General features: G+C 44.9%; 1 protein-coding gene across 1 annotated transcript; it reads right to left on the bottom strand.

The window, feature by feature from the left end:
* Window positions 1–4,169: 4,169 nt before the first annotated feature.
* ZNF653 (zinc finger protein 653) lies at window positions 4,170–17,751 on the bottom strand. The gene is made up of 9 exons (XM_020791673.3): window positions 17,311–17,751; window positions 15,217–15,260; window positions 13,231–13,446; window positions 9,922–10,515; window positions 8,507–8,690; window positions 8,038–8,149; window positions 7,370–7,484; window positions 5,760–5,859; window positions 4,170–4,736 (listed from the first exon to the last, which is right to left on the bottom strand). Exons 1-9 carry the CDS (start codon window positions 17,676–17,678, stop codon window positions 4,559–4,561), a joined length of 1,911 nt encoding a protein of 636 aa, XP_020647332.3. The 5' UTR covers window positions 17,679–17,751; the 3' UTR covers window positions 4,170–4,558.
* Between the last annotated feature and the right edge of the window lie 2,114 nt (window positions 17,752–19,865).

Genomic DNA, 19,865 nt, shown 5'->3' with positions numbered 1-19,865 from the left:
TGAAATGCCCACCACTGTAAAGGCTCTGAACGTAGCAAAGCTCAAGACATCAAGTGACAGACAGCGGGGAGGATGGGCGGGATGTGTGGATTCACAGAGGACCACTCGAAGAACTATGGTTACAGGTAAGTAACCTCTCTTACTTCTGCGTGGCCTCTGTGAATGCACACAAATGGGTGACTAGCAAGCTCACTTACCGGAAGGAGGGCCGTCACGCCAACCATGAAGTCAGCACAGCCCTGCCGAAACTTGCTTCCTTCTTAGCCCTGACATCTAGACAGTAATGCATCACAAAAGTTGACGGTGTAGACCAAGTAGCCACTCAACAGATGTCAGGGACCTCAATACCATGCAACCAGGCCATAGAAGTAGCCGTAGCTCTTGTAGTGTGATTTTAGCACATCTGGCAGAATCTTGCCTGCCAGATAAGATAAGCCAACATAATGGCAGAGACAATCCATCTTGAGACTGTCTGTGAAGAGGCAGGAGAACCCTTACATGGGCCATGGAAGCACACAAAGAGGAGAAGTGCGGAAGTCCTTAGTCCTGGAAATATAAAATGCTAAAGTGCGACAAACATCAAGGGAATGGAGCATGCGCTCAATATCAGAAAAAGGAGATGGAAATAACGTTGGAAGAATTAGAGGTTGATTAACATGGAAATCAGAAATCACTTTGGGAAGAAAGGACACATCTGGATATAAAACAACTTTGTCAGGATAAAATTGAATATGAGGGGCATCAGCTCGACGTGCAGAAGTTTTCACCACAAGGAACAAAGTCTTGATGGAAAAAAGTTTGAGGTGTGCAGAAGCCATGGGCTCAAACAGAGGACGAGCGAGTGCGCAGAGAACGACCTGGAGAGACCACTGAGGGAGTGGAGGTCAGATAGGTGGGCGCATATTCCGCAAACCTCTCAGAAACTTCTTCAGGGTAGGATGAGAAAATAAACGAGAAGCCTCAGCCCCCACAGGCTGATATGAGACTATAGCTGAAATATAAATTTTCAACATTGAGTGGACCTAACCTTGATCAAAGAGATAATGAAGGAACTTGAGAAGCGTGTCCAGTGAAACAGGGACTGCGAGTAAACGCTGTGAAGCAACAAATTTAAGGAAAGCATCCCATTTATATAACAACTCAGTAGAAGGCTTCCTAGCCTTATGCAACACCTCCACTATGGTGGGGGAATTCTTCACACCGTAAGATGTAGAGATTCCAGGTTGGGATGACAAAGCCAGCCATTGTCCTGAGTCAGAAGGGACGGCTGAAGCAGTAATCTCAGGAACTCGGACACCATGGCTCTGAGACGGGTAAACCATGGTAGTCGAGGCCACCAAGGGGCTATTAAGATGGCATTGGCCTGCAGCTGACAGATCTTGACTATCATCCATTGGATGAGAGGAATAGGAGTGAAGTAGAGAAGGGTGTCGCACCAATAAACCATGAAGGCGTCCCCTAGAGAGTTCTCGCCTTTTCCTGCCTGAGAGCAGTACTTGCTGCAATTTGAGTTGACTTGAGTGGCAAAGATGTTGAGAACCGGCGTTCCCCACCGACTGCAGAGACTGGAGAAAATGGAGTCGTCGAGGGCCCACTTGTGAGTTTGGGTGGTGAGACGGCTCAAGACGATCAGCCACCGCATTGTCCTCTGTCAACACATGAATCACTACAGGAAAAACGTGGTGATCGTAACACCATTCCCACAGCTGAATCGTTAAATATAGAAGTGTCATTGAATGGGTGCCACTTTGTTTACTGTTATAATACAGGGTGGTCATATTGTCTGTGGCGACCTGGACGCCACGACCTGCAATGAGAAAATGGAAGGCTCTGAAGGACTTGATGACTGCTAGTATCTCCAGGTGGTGGATATGCAGCAGGCTCTCCAAGCTGGACCACAAGGTGTGAATCTCGTGATGACCACAGTGTGCACCCCATTCTATTGGGTTGGCATCCATTGTGACTTGTACCGTCAACTGAAGGGCCCTGAATGGGTGGCCCACCAAGACATGAGGGACAAAGGTCCATTAGGTAAGTTGACGAGCTAACCCTGGAGTAACCAGCGGACGTTTGGAAGGATAATCTAATAGAGGGTCGAACTGGGACATGTACCAAGCCTGTAATGACTGCTTTTTGAATCTTGCGTGCTGGAGCACAGACATGGTTGAAGCCATTAGATCTAGTAGGTGCTGCATATGGTGAGCAGGGACTGTGGCGTAAGGGCGAAAAGGGTGAATGGCTTGCCTTAACTCGAGTATCCTTTTAGAAGGGGGGAACACTCTGGCCATAATCAGATCGAGATGTGCTCTGATGTAATCTGTGATCTGCAATGGTTTGAGATGGGACTTTTTGTAATTGACCTGCAGGCCAAGATCTGCCAGATTCCACAGCACAAAGGTAGCATCCTTTTTGGCTGCAGCATATGATCCTGCTACTATAAGCCAAGCATCTATGTATGGAAATACCATAATTTTGTGCAGACGAAGATAAGCAGCTACAGGGGCCAGACACTTTGTGAAAGTTCTTGGAGCGGTTGGACAATTGGTAAGGGTGCAAAATTGGTAAGCTGTGCCCATGAAAAGAAGCCAGAGATATCTGAAGTGGTCCTCGTGGATCGAAATATGAAAATATGTGTCCTGTAGATCTACAACTATGAACCAGTTGCCTGGTGAAAGAAGTGGGATAGCGGATTCGAGGGTGACCATGTGAAAATGCCTCGGATGAATGTAGGTGTTGAGAAACTGCAGGTCCAAGATGGGACGGAGGCCTCCATCCTTTTTGGGAACTGTGAAATAACAGGAGTAAAATCTGTTCAAAACATCTTGGGGAGGTACTCTCAAAATAGCATGCTATTGGAGAAGAAGAGATATCTCATCCTCTAGGGCAGGTGAGTAAGCAGTGGGTCTGACATGACTGATAGGAGGAAGCTCCGTGAACTCTAACAGGTAACCATAACATATGATAGCAAGCACCCAAGTGTCCTTGGTGATGGAGGACCACTTGCTGAAAAAAGGGGCTAGCCGTGGATGATGGGGGGCAGGGGGGAAACAGGTGCAGATGAGGAGAGTCAAAGGTATTGCTTGTTTTTTCTTGCAGGACAACGGAAAGGTTGCCTGTGCTGCTGAGCCGGAGCATGAGTGGTGTAAATTTTGAAAAGGGGGGGCTCCTCTTCCTTTTTTGTAATACTAGAAGTGTAAAGCAACAAGTATATTTCAGTATAAGCTTTCATGGGTTAAAATCTACTTCTTTTGGTACAAAGAGCACAAATATTATCTCCTCTATATTTATCCCCATGGTAGTGACAGCCATGCTAGGACCAAATCCATTTGACATTCAGCTTATCATCCTGGCTAGGGACTTGCAATCTTAAGTAATGAATGGTGGGACAGTCTTAATCTTGCATTAACAAAGCACTTTGTCTGTTGTTTGCACGTCCACCTGGTCATGGTTCTCACCACCAGAGGGATAAATACTGGATATAGCAGAGATCGTCAACCCCCAGTCTGCGGCCCTGTGTAAGTCCGTGGCCTGAGCCGGACTGGGCCGTGAAGATGGACCTCCTGCCGCCCCGCACACACTCCCCTCCCCACAGCTGCTTTGGGCACGCATGCACATGCCAGCGCTCCCCCACCCCTTCACGCATGCGCCTGTGTGAAGGGATGGGCGGGCACATGGGTGGGCGGGCACATGCTCCTGCTTTGCCCTTGCAAGTGCGGGGGCTGCCCCACCTTCCTCAGAGGCTCAGCCGGTCCGCGGTCTCAAAAAGGTTGGGGGCTGCTGGGATATACTGTAGTATTTGCTCTCTTTGTGATTAAAGAAGTGGATGAAAGCTTACAATGAAATAGATTTGTTAGTCTTCAAAGTGCCACAATATCTTGCCTTTTTCTTCTCTCCTCCCCACTTTTCTTCTCTCTAGCTTTAAACCAATTTACCCATCTTGGTTCAAACTACGTTCTGCAAGTCACAGCTTTTCATGAGACTGACTGAGAAACGGAGTGCAAACATATGAAACTCCATCAGTTTGCACTGTCATCAGCAGGCACAAACTGGTCAGGTGAACTAGAGCTAGAGTTCTCACAGAGAAACTAGCGTGCCCATGGTTTGTGGTCTATGACTGAACCTTACCTTGCATTCAGACAGAGAGACAAGCAAAGGAGATTGTCAACAGATTGCAAAGTACAGATAGTTTAATTGGCTAATATTCTTCTTGCTTACTGTTCCAGTATCCCTTCCTCCCCACTCCCTCCAAACCCTGGAGAGACAGGACAGCTGTAGCACCACAATCTCCAGTTACAAGATGAGCTGAGTTGATGTTGTTTGAACACTCCTCCGCCCCAGTACCTGAGAACACTGACACTTGCACATCAGAACGGAATCTTTTTTAAAGTTTGTCACCGTTTGGTTGTAAAATGCTGCCCCATGTGGCACTAACAAGAGCAATGGATCCCTCTGTGGTCAGTAGAACACATCACATCTCCAGCTGTGAATGTGCAAGGCATCTCCTCAGTGGGTCTGGGATCTTCTGCAGGGCAATAAATAAAGTGGTCCATGGTCAAAGTCAGGCAGCCTTGTGATCTGGGTGGCTCTTCAGTTTATGGAACTTGACACTGTCCAGCTTCTCAAAGCGTTTGCCACAGTGCTCACAGGTGAAGTTGTATTGTACTTCTGAGGTATGCTTCTTCATATGCCAGTTCAGAGAGGCCCGCTGCCGGCACTGGTAGCCACAGATCTCACACCTGTCGAGGGAAGCAACCATCATCCTTCTGCACTCCAGGAGCCAGCAGCAGCAGAAACCCCACAGCCCCAGCAAATGACATCACCAAGCACAACCCATCTTTCAAATCACCAAGCACAACCCATCTTTCAAACAGCCTAGTGAATCCATATCCAAATTAGACCATGTGACAAACTGCTACGCTCCACCCCCAACGCAGTGGTAGGAGTCCTGTCCACATAATATTGTCAACTTTTTCTATCAAAGGTTATCATTCCCAAGGGCAGCTTTAACAGTGAGCTCTAAAACAGGTTTAAAGGCCACACATTGTCACATCAGTTCACTGCTAAAGTCTGGGGCCACAACTTCCAGCTGTGCTGTCTTCTATGAGGTGAGTCAGTATTAATGGAACAGCTATAAGAATTTCCCTATTTTTCCTCTCAGTGGTGCTGACGGTACTTTTTCTGCATGCAATTATATGCTATCAAATACATAATCTGCATAAAGGTACCATAGTAACTACTGAGCGGGTTCATTCAGAGTTGTGCTTTTTTTCCCCCAGCCCCTTCCAGCCCACTAATGTCTTTTTCCTCTTGGCAATGGAAATTCCAACCCACCTTGAAATGCTCCATCTCTTCCTTATCAGGCTCTACTTTTATCCTGGTATATTCAGAGCTGCCCCATGTGCACCGTTATGGTGCAATGAGACCATAAAGCAGCTACTGTCTCCCATCAGTACCTGGTGGAGCAGACATGCCATCTGGTAAACTCAGATAATTTTAAAGCATGGAATTTCTTACAAAAAGAGATTCACTGGATTGCCAGCCCTGCTTCAGAACTCTGTATAAGAGTCTGTGCAGATAACAGAAGCCCAAGAAGACAACCAGACCAGCTCAGCCCTGTGATTTATCCTGCCAAGCTTCCCAACTCTCACAACGAAGGCAACAGCCAGTAGGTGCCAAAGACCTCAAGCTAATGATCAGATGATAGAGAATGGCTCAGCCCAGAGGCTTTCTATTCATGCCCCCAAGTCCAGGTCACTCACTGGAGAGGTGTCTCTCCTGTGTGTGTGCGGCGATGGACTTCCAGATGGTTCTTCCGCTTGAAGGATTTCCCACAGGTCTCACAGGTAAATTCACGGACTCCTAAGAAGAAAGGGAAGAGACGTCAGCACAACCTGGGTCCATTCTACGTAGGGACATCTGTCCCAAAGACTAATGGTGGAGCTAAAGATCTCTTACCTCCCCTAAGGCACCTATCTGAAGAAAATGAACTGCAAATAATTAATGCAACCCGCCCAAGAACCTGGAACATTCTGTGGAATCAAGTGTCGAATATACCCTCAAAAGTAATATGGCATTTGGTCTGAACTTTTCAAAGTCATGTTCTAATTGTAAACCTGGCCATCTTCTATGCATCTGTCTCACCAAAAGAAGAAACTTTGTTGGTGTGCCTGCACAGCTGACATATCCTTTGCTTATTTCCTCCACTCTGGCTCCAACCTATGCCTCCTAGCCCACACCACTTCACTTTCAACCTTTTAAAGGCTTATGAAGTTATTTCTCTCCTTCGGCCATCCTATACTTTGAAAGTCCATGGACCTTGACACCCTAAACATAGCTGCATCTCTGTGGCTATCTGCAGTGGCTTGGGCTGTGATTTTTGTACCTGTGGTAAACTTTTCCTAACACACTATATCAATGTTACTTTTTATTTGTATTTTAAAATGTTCAAATTTCTGGATTTATACTGCAGACATAGTATCAGGTAAGGGAAATTCACATCTATGGTTTCCCTCATACTTTAGCTTCCTGCGAGACACCAGTGAAAACAGCAAGATAAGCATTAAGAAGTCTAGACTGCTCCTCTCAGAATGAGAGAGGAATTTGTAAAGGTACAGGGAAATCCTTGTACAGCCTAGTATAGTGATGGCAGACCTATGGCACGCGTGCCACAGCTGGCACACAGAGCCCTCTCTGTGGGCACGCGAGCCATAAGTCACCATCGAGAAATACTTACCTGTCCTCCAATCCCAGATTTTAGCACTCCCCTCTGCTGGTGCAGTGGTCCAGCGGAGGGGTGCATTGGCAACCATTACCAGTCTAGTCCAATGGGGGATTGGAGGACAGGTATTTCTTGGTTAATATTGCCCATGGGGAGGGGACCCAAGCATTCAACCCTTGCAGTGCAGGAGTAGTATTTTTCCCTAAACTAAAACCTCATTATTCATGTTTTAACTGCAGTGCTGGCACTTTGAAACAAATAAGTTGATTTTGTGTTGCAGTTTGGGCACACAAGCTCAAAAAGCTTCACCATCACTGGCCTAGCATAATAAGCACACACACACACAAAAAAAAACCCAAACCAAACACATGTTGATAACATCCCTTTCCCAACTACTGCCAGAATTCACTGCCAGTCTAGGGACTTGGGACTGACACTAGTGGCTAATGTGTACCTGAAAGTAAAGTCTTAGAATAATCACAAGCCTTTTAATTCCTTGGTCTCACAGAAATACAGTGAGTGTGAAAAGCTGATTAGGGCCTCTCTCCTTCCCAGATTGTGAGACAGACAAGAGTGGGATTTGTACATCAGAATACTCTAAGCCAAGACACAAACATTTACACCAAGGATCTTTTATAGCTGGCACCATACCTGAGTGAATTATCATGTGTCTCCGGAGATGGTTAGACAAGTAGAACTTTTTGCCACAGCCTGGATGGGGACACACCTTTGTCTTTCCTTTCCGATGAACAAGGTTAACGTGATTCTGGGGACATAAAGAGACAGGACAAAACTGGCACCCAGGAGGCTCATTGTAGAAAAGCTCTGGTCACTTCATCACAAAAAAATGCAACTCCTGCCTTAAACCAGAACAGTTCAACATGTTTAAATATATGTTTTAAGACGCCTGCATACTGGAAATGAAATAAAACTAAACTAAAACAGGCACTAAACTGTCTGGATAATGCAGTGAATTGGAACCCCCAGCTATGGAGTGAAGGTGGAGAATCTGACTGGATCCCCACAGCGTCTCACAGGAGACGAGTCAGCCTGTGTGGCTTTGGGCAAGCTACATAGTCCCAGCCCATCCACAGAAGTAGTAAATCACTTCTGAGTATTTCGTATCTAGAAAACTCTGGGAAGAGTCTCCATAAGTCAGAATAAACTTGATGACATACAACTAATTAATAAAACAGACACTAACTGGCCAGCTGCCGCAATCCCTACCAAGCAAAAGAATACCACTAGTGCTGCTACTTGCTAGCCTTCTCATTTGGGACACAGTTTAGCACTCAGCATGAAAGAGAGAAGTACTATACCTGGAAACTACTAAGTGCTACATAGACCTGGGTGCACCCTTCATAGGGACAATGGAACATTTCCAACATGCCATCAGCATCCATCACGCGGCCTCTTTTGCTCCGCCTCCTCCTAAAGGGAGAAAGGGTGGTAGGAAACTGTCTGCTCAGAGACTACAATCATTGTTCCCAAGGTCAACTCAGAAGACCCAACTGAAAATAGAGGCAAATCAAAGGCAGTTTCCATTTCCACCTGCCAGTATGCTCCACAAGCACACTTTAGAGACAAGTATCCTAAAATCTTACAATCAAGGTGATCCAACCATCTAGCAGAAAACACTCTGATTTTCCAGCATCCTGACACACAAGGTAGCTCATTCTCACACCTAGCTCACAAGATCAAGCAGAGTGAGGAGCAGAATCCACTCCACCCTCTTCTCCTGAACACACAGACTCAGACAGCCACAATCCCTTGCTGCTGCTCACTCACTTTTCAGGTTCCTTTGGAATCTCATAGATAATGGATGACATGTTGTTGCCTTCTGTTTCCTCCTCAGGTTCAGGCTCTGCTTCCAGCCCCTCACTCTCCTGGACTGGCTCTGGGTCACAGGGCATCTCCATTTCTGTTGCTGGCTGCGCTTCCTCTTTTTTGAGCTCAAAAAGCTCTTCATTCTCTGTCAGCAATCACAAAACAACATTGTCACGCTGAATGCTGAAGCCCTGCCCCCTGAGGGCTCCAGTGCGATGGGGGGACCGAAGGTTGGGTGTTAGAAGGAGATATACAAGGAGTTCTAAAGAACGTATCTAAAAGGGCATTCCCTCCATGAATCTTTTGTATCTACACAATCAGAAAGGGTGGAACAATCCCAAACAGGTCAGAAACTCACTGGCCAGTCTTCTGGGCTTGGCCTTGAAATCTTGGCACTGAACTCAAAGAAGCCTATTGGAGGGAAGCAGACAGGAGCGATCATTACATGCCACTCCAAAAGAAGCTTGCACTTCCATTTTCTTTTAAAAGCCTTCATTTGTGAAGACAAACTTGCAAGTCACTCTTTGTCGTGTTGTGGCCCCAGGAAGACAAAGGCAAAGAGGCACTTAAAAAGTTGTGTGTGTTTTTCTGCTTTTCCTTTTCTTCTTCTAGAGCACAGGGAGCGAACACAAACACATACACAAGCATTCTAGCTGAACTCTTCTCAGACTAACAACTTTTAGTAACATATCTGTAAAGCTGATTAGAAGCTTTCCTTCAGACACTGATGAACTTTTAATGATCCTCTGAAACAAAATCTGATACATGAAATCAAATATAAAGGCCTGTATATTAAACTAACACCTTCATTCCAATTTCTGTGTGCTAAATACACAGTTGATAGTGGATTTTAGATTTTAAAAGAATGGTCTTAGATAGTGATGGGCTTACTAGGAAGAAAGCTTACCACAGGCAGATTCCTAACCCTTGCTTCCTCTACCATAAATATCTGATAAGCAATTGTTGGTCATTTTGAAGTCCCTGAGAGCATGTGGTAGTACCTGAAGGCATGGTACATAAAGCCCCTTTGCTTTGTTAGGCTGCTTTGACAGAATCACAACATGGGAAAGAAAAAGCAAAGAACTGCTATGAAGTTCTATTTCTTGCAGGAGCCTGATTTTGTCTGTGATTATAAAACAGAATAAGCTGACTTTGTTCGGAAGACAGATTACGTGCATAAGGTGCAGAGTTTAAAGTAATTCTGTTGGTTCTGGAGATTCACAGCTGAGAACTCCCCATGCCCTTTCTCATCTACAACAGGAGCTGGCTCTACCACACTGAATGCAATGAACTAAACCTAGGCATCTAAATAGGAACCCAAATGCTGGCCACATCTGGCCCACTTCAGAATAGTCAGCCAGAGGGGTAGAAACTACCTTTTTTGGTTTCAATGTATTCCATGCTCTCCGTAGTCTCTGCGTTGTTGGACTGTCCATGCTCAGGCTCTGCCTGAGAATAAGCTGCTACACCCCCAATCACTGCACAAGGCAGCTCCTCTCCCCCTGAGCTGGTGACATTCAGCTGGATTCCCTCAGCTGCAAGGGCATCGTAGCCAGGCCCAGCAATGATGATCACTTGGGAGCCTTGCACCACTCCCTGCACAGGGCAGCTAGCCACCACTTCACCAATCGTCTCTTGTGTAACATTCTCAAACAGAGTCCCATGGCCAGAACTCATCTGCATGGGCACTGGCACACACACCACAGTTTCCATAGTTTCAGGGCCACCGAGGGGTGGATTGTGGCACGTGCTAGCCCCCTGTTCTGCTGTCAGGTTCTCAATGTGGTGCTCAAATGGAATGTGAATGCCATCCTGAGTGATAAGCCCACTGGCATTTTCGCCTTCTGCATTCACCGAGGGCTGCTGTGCCTGCTGCTTGGCCTTCTGGCTCTCTGGCTGCCGCTCCTCTGCTTCAGAGCTGGAGCTCTCTTCTGAAGACCCAGAGCTTCCAGCCGCTGTGCCATTGGCAACTGAAAAAAAGGAAACAAAAAATGAGAATAGTAGCAGGGACCTTTCTGACAGACAAAACATGACAAACTCTGTGTCAGCCTCCATATACTTTTGTCTGGAATTCAACAATATACATAAGAGTATTGTTGAATTCCAGTCTATCTACCTCAAGACATCTGGAGAACAACAGCTACCCTCATACAGCCTTTTTTCTTGAAGAGACTCCTCCTCACAAGCCTTGTAAATTTCAGAAAATGAGGGGATCAGATCCCTTCTTTGTACATGCACACTCATGCCTTGTTACTACTGAATGGGCCAGCCAACTACTAACGGATCCTATTCAGAGGAGATTACTAAGGCACAACCAGCTCTATCTCTCCTCAGTACAGACTGTTTAGAGGTAAACATGTACAGTAACGATTCATTCTGGATGTTGTACCATATGGTCTGACTTCTATAGCACTAAGAATCAAAAGAGCAAACCAACTAATCAGAAAATACTTCTTGCAGTCAAAGTTTTTAAAAAAACCAAAACACCCTCACTGAAAACTCAATGTCAGAATCCTATAAAAGTAGAAAATGCTAAGTCAATGTTTGGAAAAGAACTGAAATTGTATCTTCAAATATTATAGTATTATTATTTAAAAAACTTGGGTGAGGCCACATTTAGAATCCCATGGAGAGAAAATCACTTGAATGATCATTCCAGAACAATAAAATAGCAGACACTCAAAAATATAAACATGGACAAAAATTAGTACAAAAAAGACTAAGAGGGCATACATGACAAGTATACAATTGCAAATACTGTTCTCGTAATCTCTCCAAACACTAGCACCCAGAACCACACAGAAAAATGAATAGAAGTTGTCCCTAGATAGTTCCTGAACAACATTTCCTGTAAATGCCATTAGGAAAGAGAGATTGTTTTCAAAGATAACTAGAATAACTAAGACTGGAATGTCCTCACCAAGACATACTGTACCAATTATCTCCCTGAGAGGGCAAGGTAGCTACATTAGTCAGTTTCAGCAAAACCAAAATCTGAACTTTGAATGTTGTGTGTATATATCTAACCTTCCATTTAAAAAAGTTAGGAAACTCAATTATTAAATAAAAAAAGGAAAGAAAACAAACCCTCCAGTTTATGAATGTGGATCACCAATGGCAGAACTCTAGATGGTCTATAGCAGGGGTCCTCAACCTTTCTTGTAATGCGGACCAGCGGAGCCTCTGAGGGAGGTGGGGCAGCCCCTTGCGCTTGTGGTCTCCAATGCATGCGCAAAGTGGTTGGGGAGTGCATGTGCGCCTATGGCGCGTGCATGTTCCCCCACGGCTTCACGCATGCGCAGGAGTGCCTGCCCACCTATGCACCCACCCCTGCATGCAGGCACATGCTTGAAGGGGTGAGGGAGCGCATGCCGCCGCCGGCAGACAGGGAGTCTGAGCATGGCAGGGGGGCTCCCTCTGGTTGCTCGCCTCCCGACAGGCTCCAACGAGGGCAGGTCGGCGCTCCTCACTGCCCTCTGCGGGAAATTCAAATGCAGTGCTGATGCCAGTTCCGGAGCTGGAGGTACCAGTGGCGGCATTGGCCCGCTGAGGGCGGTGAGGAGCGCCGACCCCGGTGTCATTGGAGCCCGCCAGGAGGCGAGCACCCGGCCATGCTCTGCCTCCCGAGCATCGAGCCTGCCTCCAGTCACGCTGGTGACGAAGGAGCTGGGGAGAGTCTCCCATCCCAGCTATTTCCACCCTTACCGAAGAGCACCCTCTGAGGGCAGTGTGGAGTGGGGGGGGACGAGTGGTAATGAGGATAGCAACCTCCCCCCCCCAGTGTCAGCCCCCTCGAGCCAAGCAGTGCCCAAGACTCACGACTAGAGGAAGATGAAAAATCACTGAATAAGCAGTCCTGAGATCTGTCTTCCTACTGGAAGATTTGGAGATGCACAGCCATCTCCAGTAACACCAGCTATTCTAACACCCCAAAACCCTATATGAAGCAATCAGCAGTGCTACACTAAATCTTGAACTGAGTCTAGGGTTCACAGAACAACTAGAAATTTCTCTCCTTTATTTTCCATTCACGTTTTGAGAAACAATAATCACAGACAGAAAGATGTCCTAAAATGTGAACTAGTATTCATTCATTTTCAGAGAGATCTTAGCTTATTTCACTGATCTCACTGGACTAGTGGCTGTGAGATCTTTCAGAAAACAACAATCTATACCAAGCAAATGTGATCTCAGCAGGGCCAAGGGCTATTTTCCAGATTTGACAACAAAGGCTCTACTCCCACAGAGCCTGGGGTCAAAGAAGATAATTTCCACATTTAACACCAATTGAAAATTATTTTAATCCATTGTCATATACTGTGAAACCTTTTAAAATGGCTCTTTGTTAACTGAAAAATGGATTTTACTTTTTAAAAAAGGGTTTGAACTGAAAAAGTTCTCTTGTACTCTCTAGTACCATTTAAAAAACTGGGGGCATGGGGACCTCAGTGGTGACCCAAGCCCTTAGACAATACAAGGGGACTTTCTGAACAATTCTTCACCCCAAAAATCAATTTTTAAACCTATATGAGAGGCACAAAATGGCCCTAAAGGCAACATATGGCCATTCCCAATCTATATGATGGAATGACAAAAAGATGTAAGAACAGTTGCCATGTTTCACCTCCAAAAGGCTGATTTAAGTCTTGCAAGCTGTAAAACCTATCAGAGCTCTGCAAACTCACCATTCTCACATTCATTCTCAGAGTCACTAAGTGGCTTAAGGGGGGAATGGAGGTCCTGAAAATAGCGGTGCCCTGCTTCACATTGCCACACAGCTGAGATGTACATCCCAAAGGTGGGGTCCAGCTCTGACAGGTGGGGCTCATAGGGACAGCGGTTCTTATGGTCTTCATACCAGATCACTGTGTTCTTCAGGCAGTTAACGTTCCGCCTTCTTCCTTGGGACATGGAAAAGAGGAGTGATGGAAAGAAAGAATATGAACTTGAGAAGCACAGAACATAAGGGTCCTTACAATGAGAAGTAATGCCCACACCAACAGACATCTGAAGACAGAACATAGCACTTATAGGCTACCTTTTAAACCACCTTAGCTTCACTCATTTAATACATAGGAAAGGCAGTAACATAGCCATTTCAACCAAAACAGCTGCAAAAGACACTAAAAATAGAAAGCCCATCAAAGGTCAAGAAAGCTTTCAAAAAGGACCACAATACAATCCACTTGAAAGACCAGTTTACACCCATCCTGCTATCATTATCACCGAAAATTAAACTATGGGATCCCTTTGAAGCATTTCTTTGAATTGTTTCCAAATTGCCAGAAAAAGTACACAAGCAAATACATGCTCCTCCTCAGTTTTCTTTGCAAAATTAGCAATCTTGGAGCAGTGTGCAAAGCCAAAGGAATACCTCGATGATCTTTATGGAACAGAGTGCAGCTCTCAAGTCCCAAACATCAGTACTCAACAGTGCTATCCTACATCTATCTGCTCAGAAGTGAGAACTACTCTGTTCAACAGAGCTTGCTCCCTAGGAAATGTGTTCAGAATTGTAACTCACAGTGCAAATTTACAGATGGCCATGCAGAAGTAGGCCCCAGTGGCCAAAACTCAGCAGAGCAGGTTCTACCTGCTCAATGGGAATTATATCACGACCCGTGTCAGATTGACACCGATTCTGGACTTTCTTTTTCAACAAAAAGAGAAACTGTAGGAACACTGAAAATTCCAGATGTCCCAGCTAACACAAAACCTTACAGGAAATATGAACTGCATCAGATTTAACAAAAATCTTGATTATTTTATTATAAATGTGAGAATATTGAACCATCTACAATAGAAGGGGAATTAATTTTTCAAACCAATACATGGCTCAACAAGAATGTTTACAACATGACCAAATGCTAGTATTGGAAACAAGACCAGCTGAGTTGAAAAAGATGTATGCTGTAATTGTAGAACTGCTATCAAACCCTGTCTCGCTGAAAATTCACTTTGGTCTAGGTGGGAAACACCTTTATTGGACTAGTGTACTAAAATACCATAAAATAGGTGAGCTTTCAAGTCTCTCAGGATTCTTCATGAGGGTGAGCACTGAAGAGCTAAAGGGGAAGTGGAGACAAAACGGTTAAAATATTAATCCTAGCTATGTGCTGAAACTTTAGAATCTGTAGGTAAACTGAGATTCCCAGATGAGTCTGCAAACTTACAGAACCTGGTTAAGGTGTGTTGGAGTGTAAACTTTCAGTTCAGGGGAATAGTAGTCTATTGTCTTTCTTTACTTCTATAGACATAAATGTACACTGGCAGAAGTGGATAACATCATCAGCTGCCACTGGTAAAACTAAAAAGGAATCCCACACATGAGAGGGTGGAGTTGTGTGTGCATGCAGGGGCAAAGTTGCACACATGAGAGGTGGAGCCCCACACAGCAGAGCTGAAAATGAGAGGGCACATTGCTTTCTGGGACAAAAGAGAGCATTAGGGAAACTAAACAGGAAGATTGGAAGTGTCCAATTAACTTAAATAAAAAATTACCAGTGCTACTGGATGACATAATCAGCTTCCACCAGCATAAATCTACCCAAAATGACTTTATCCAGTGAATTCTTCATTGCTCTATACTGAAGCATAGAGCTCACTGCTTCGTCTGGGAGTTTAACATCACAAATCTCTCCAGATTCATTAATACAAATATATTTACTTACTTTTCTTCCGCTGAGGCTCATAAGGCATCTGTTCCCATGGTTTCCTGTAAGTAAAGATGGTGGGATATTATGGTATGCTTCAGATTCTCAGGAGCAGATGCAATACCTTCTTTGCCAAACGAAAGCTAATTCTATGTGAGGAGGTGCTATAAAGTAAACAGCTGATATTCTCTAACCCACTAAGATTCCCATTCACAGAGAGCTACAGTGAGGCTGAGACACAACAGCATCCTGCCCAAAATCTGCCAGCATGATCCAAGCCACATCAGCCTTTTTACTCTACAATATCTCTTACTAGGCCAACAAACTAATCATGGCAAGCTTCTAGCAACTTTACTATAGCAATGAGCAATCTGAGGAGACCATAAAAATATTAAAAATATGAATTCATGAACTTCTGATTTTTTGCGTCAAAACATAACTTCTACTACCTACACACACAGGTAGACAGTTGTTCATACTTTTTAAAATTCACAGAGAACTGTGAAGACTTCTGAAGGATTCCTCACATCAGAATACAGTACACATATAAGCAACATCTAATTAAGTCTGTGCTTCTGTTTTCTTTCAGACTATTTTCCTTGTTGTGTAAGACATATCATACCATAGGTTACTCTATTTGGTATGGGCACAAATGACTGAAGGAATCCATACTGGTGTATTAATGCAATTCATATAAAGTGAAAAATGTATTACATCTCATTGTGAAATAGCCTTACATAGTTAATTAGTTACTATTTTGCATGGAAACACCTCCAACAGATAGCTACCTATTTTAATCACCTATAGCTCAATTATTTAGGCATCTGGCTGCAAAGCCAGAGGCTGAGATTCAATTTACCATCGTGCCTTCTGTAAGTATAGCCAGCCAGTGTGGCCATGCACAGTCTTAAGGTGCCTCCAGAAAAAGGCAATGGTGAACCACTTCTGAGTATTCTCTATCTGGAAAACTCCAAAAAGTGTCACCATAAGTTGGAACTGACTTGACGGCAAATTATTATTATTGTTTCAAAATATATATACTTATAGTAAATCAAACCTTTCGTAGATCTAGTTCAACACCAGCCTTCTTTGACTTGGCACTCTACATCTGTGTCAACTTTTAACCTCAATTATCCTCAGCCAGGCAGTATGCATGATGGGCATTGCAATCCCAAACATATGGGGCGCATAAGGCTGGAGAAGGCTGCAGTGGACTAACTAGTATTGAGTTTCTGAAATATCAGTCAGGAGCTTTATGCAGCCCTCAGATTAGGCCTAAGACCTGTTGCATGCAAAGCATGTGCTCTGTTACTAAGCTACCACAAAGCTCCCCTCTCCTCCATTTCCCAACCTGGATAGACAGCAGTAATTTTCTGGATGCACAACAATCTACAGTAGTTTTCAAATGGCCCACAACAACTGCTGATTACTTTTGCATCAAGATCAACATAGGCAACTACTCCTGTTGATGCTACAACATCTAGATCTGTCCATGGCTTTTACTACTATTCTTTAAGAAAGTGCAGGACCCAATCAGTGTTAGAAGGGCTGCCTCCCAGTGATTCCATTCACTATTTTCACAGGATAATTTCCGTGGAATTACCTCAGTCTTAGCCCCATTCTCTTTCACTGAGTACATGACACCACCAGCTGAGGTTAAGCAGAATGCTAATATTGCCTTCTGATAACACTCAGTCCCTACTTCTCAGTTCTGTCATCATCATATTAAAGAACTGGCACAGCTAAATGGACTGGACTGTCTGGTTGCATAGCAAGGGGTTGGGAGTTCAATCCCCCCTGTACCTCCTGTGAGAGAGGTCAGCAGCGGTCATCTAGTCAAGTGCATGTGGGAATATGTCCTTCCTTCCTGCGTGGGCTTTAGCAAACTGCACAGTCTCACAGAATAATCTTATGCATATTTCTTCAGATGTTGCAATCGGTAGGTTTTGTTTCCAAGTAAATATGAATGAGAAGGCAACGTAATTCTATTTCCCAAGGTTCATAAAGTGAAAACTGCTTCAGTTTCTACGGGCTCTGTTGCGACCTTCGCTCCTCCCGTTACTCATGAAACCAAGGGCTCTCTCTCCCTCACCCCCGCCAGCCGGCTCTCACCCGCGGCGCCCGGCCCGCTGCTCTCTTTCCAGTTCCAGCAAATATGCGGCCAACTTCGCGTCACTCCAGCCGCTGCGCTGCCTCAGGTCCACCCACGGGCCGTGCGATTCGCCCAGGTAGACCCGCCGCACATCGTACTTCTTGCGGGACTCGAGACGCCGCCGTACCCGGTCGGACTCGGTGAGGCGCGGCCTACCCCTGGCCTTCCGTCCGCCACGACCCTTTCTTCCACCGGGCAGCGGCTCCGCGTCTGCATCCCCAGCTCCGGCCTCCTCCTCCTCCTCTTCCTCCTCCTCTTCTCCTTCTTCCTCGGGCTCCCCGCCATCCTCCTCCTCGCCTGGGGCCGGGCCACGCTCCGAGTCGCTCATCCCTGCTTGGTTACCAGGGAACCCTCCACTCTAGGAACCCGGTTGTTAGGAGCGCCCTGCGGCGCACGATAGTGACGTCAGGCACTCCATTTCCGGGTCTTGGCCGGAGGAGGTCTCTCTAGCCGAACGACTTCCATAAAGTTACTTCCATAGAGAACGAAGCTGCGTCAGAGCCTTTTGATGTCCGAATTTCTGGAGAAATTTTATGGTGTTCTTATGCTGAAAAAAAAAGAACTTCCCAAAGAAAAAGGATAGAGAAATTAATGATTTCACCATAAGTAGGTTCAAACCCCTTCCTTATGGTCCAGCTCTCACTTCCATACATCACTACTGGTTTTTCCAGTAGCGATGTATGGAAGAGAGAGCTGGACCATAAGGCAAGCTGACCACCGAAGAATTGATGGTTTTGAATTGTGGTGCTGGAGGAGACTCTTGAGAGTCTCCTGGACTGCAAGGAGAACAACCCTATCCATTTTGAAAGAAATCAACCCTGAGTGCTCACTGGAAGGACAGATTATGTCCTGAAGCTGAGGCTCCAATACTTTGGCCATCTCATGAGAAGAGAAGATTCTGGAAAAGACCCTGATGTTGGGAAAGTGTGAGGACAAGAGGAAAAGGGGACAGAGGATGGCTAGACAGTGTCATCGAAGGGACCAACATGAATTTGACCCAATTTCAGGTGGCAGTGGAAGACAGGAGGGCCTGGCGTGCTCTGGTCCATGGGGTCAGAAAGAGTCAGACATAACTAAACAACAACAACAAGGTTCAAACCCCAGTCCCAGCTTTTGTAAAAAGATATATACAAGCTTTTACAATTTTGAAAAGATGGCCCCAATCTCTCAATAACAAACAAAAGACGCCCGCTTTATATTTTGAGCTCCGAAATCTGGGTAAGCTTTGAGGCTAATTCCTATCAGGCCAAATGTTCTTGGCCAGGCACTCGAACCCTTTTGAGGCTGGTTTAATACACAAAAGTTTGGAAGCTACAGTTCTTTATCAGTATCCTATAACTGAAGAGGATCAACATGTGGTGAAGGGTTCTTTGATGTGAGTCACATGAGGAAAGAGCAGAATACCTGGAGAACTTGAAGCTTTTCTACTCTCTTAAGTGACTGTACTTTTACTGATGAGGAGAAGGAATTTTACCAGAAATTCAAAAATGCAACAGGTTATGGGCCTAGGGACCAGAGAAACAAACACATTGCTAAGAAGTATTTGGGAGGCTTTGCTATTTTTCAAATTGTTCACAATTTTTCTTCTCGCCCACTCCCCACTCCTGCCTTTAACCAAAAGCACCTCATAAACTGGCTGAAAAGAGTTTCTTTTCTGAGTTTGCTAAGTGGAGTTACTCAGAAAGAGAAAAAGAAAAAATGGATCTTCAGCAGAGCAAGGCATGTTTTTGGTTTCTCCTCTAAATTTCTCTCAATGGAAAATGAGGCTGCAGTTTTATTTTCAGAGCTTTGAAGGTGTATGATTGAATTCAAATATAAAGACCAAAAGAAGCACAGGCCAAAGCTAAATGAGAAGATGAGGTTTCCATAGGAAAAATAGACTTGAGCAATAAAAGTTATTTGATAGGCTTTCCGTGGACTGATTATGATTACATTATAGCCCACAAGTACTTGTACTACATTACGCCTATTAGAACCAGCTTGTTTCTTTCGAGTTGATTTCCAGAGTAAATCACTTTGCAATTAACTGACTGAAAATATTTCATCCCAGTCGCCTTTGGAACACTTCCAGTTTCAAGCTTACTTTGATTCGCATGTCTAGCATTCCAAATTCCAAATCAGTGTGCCGTAAAGCTTGACTTTCTGTTTATGTCTTTGCACATCAACAGGCGAGTATCCCTTTGGCTTTAATACAGTTGATTCATCAATAACGCTAGGTAGGCTTACCTTAGTTCTTCCTCAACTGCTATTCCAACCTGGGAATGTCATTTCCTAGCACCATGTCTTTGTTCTGTGTAGGATAGTGTTGTCATTGGGTTTTTGATGGATAATGTTTTTGAAAATGGATTACCACTTACTTATTCTGCACAATACTAACAAGTTAGGTTGTGTGCCACTGCTGTTGTCTGTGAAAGATCCTCTGCCACTGTCACTTTCCATTGCTACTGCTGCCTAGTAGTTCTTCTGTAGAATTTCTACACTTTCCTCACCGTTGGAACTGTCAATTCTCTTCTGC

Source organism: Pogona vitticeps, chromosome 2 (genome assembly GCF_051106095.1).
Source record: "Pogona vitticeps strain Pit_001003342236 chromosome 2, PviZW2.1, whole genome shotgun sequence".
In the NCBI taxonomy this organism is placed as follows: domain Eukaryota; kingdom Metazoa; phylum Chordata; class Lepidosauria; order Squamata; family Agamidae; genus Pogona; species Pogona vitticeps.
The sequence above is the reverse complement of the archived record's forward strand: the minus strand, read 5'-3'. Positions and strand labels throughout refer to the sequence as shown.

What these genes read in the sequence shown, in the direction of transcription:
- ZNF653 (XM_020791673.3), bottom strand. Translation starts at nt 17,678, where the DNA reads ATGAGCGACTCGGAGCGTGGCCCGGCCCCAGGCGAGGAGGAGGATGGC. An exon ending in CAGCGGGCCGGGCGCCGCGG is followed by an intron (nt 15,261 to 17,310) that starts GTGAGAGCCGGC and finishes CTTTACTTACAG; the next exon opens with GAAACCATGGGAACAGATGC. An exon ending in ACACATGATAATTCACTCAG is followed by an intron (nt 5,860 to 7,369) that starts GTATGGTGCCAG and finishes CTTTCTTCTTAG; the next exon opens with GAGTCCGTGAATTTACCTGT.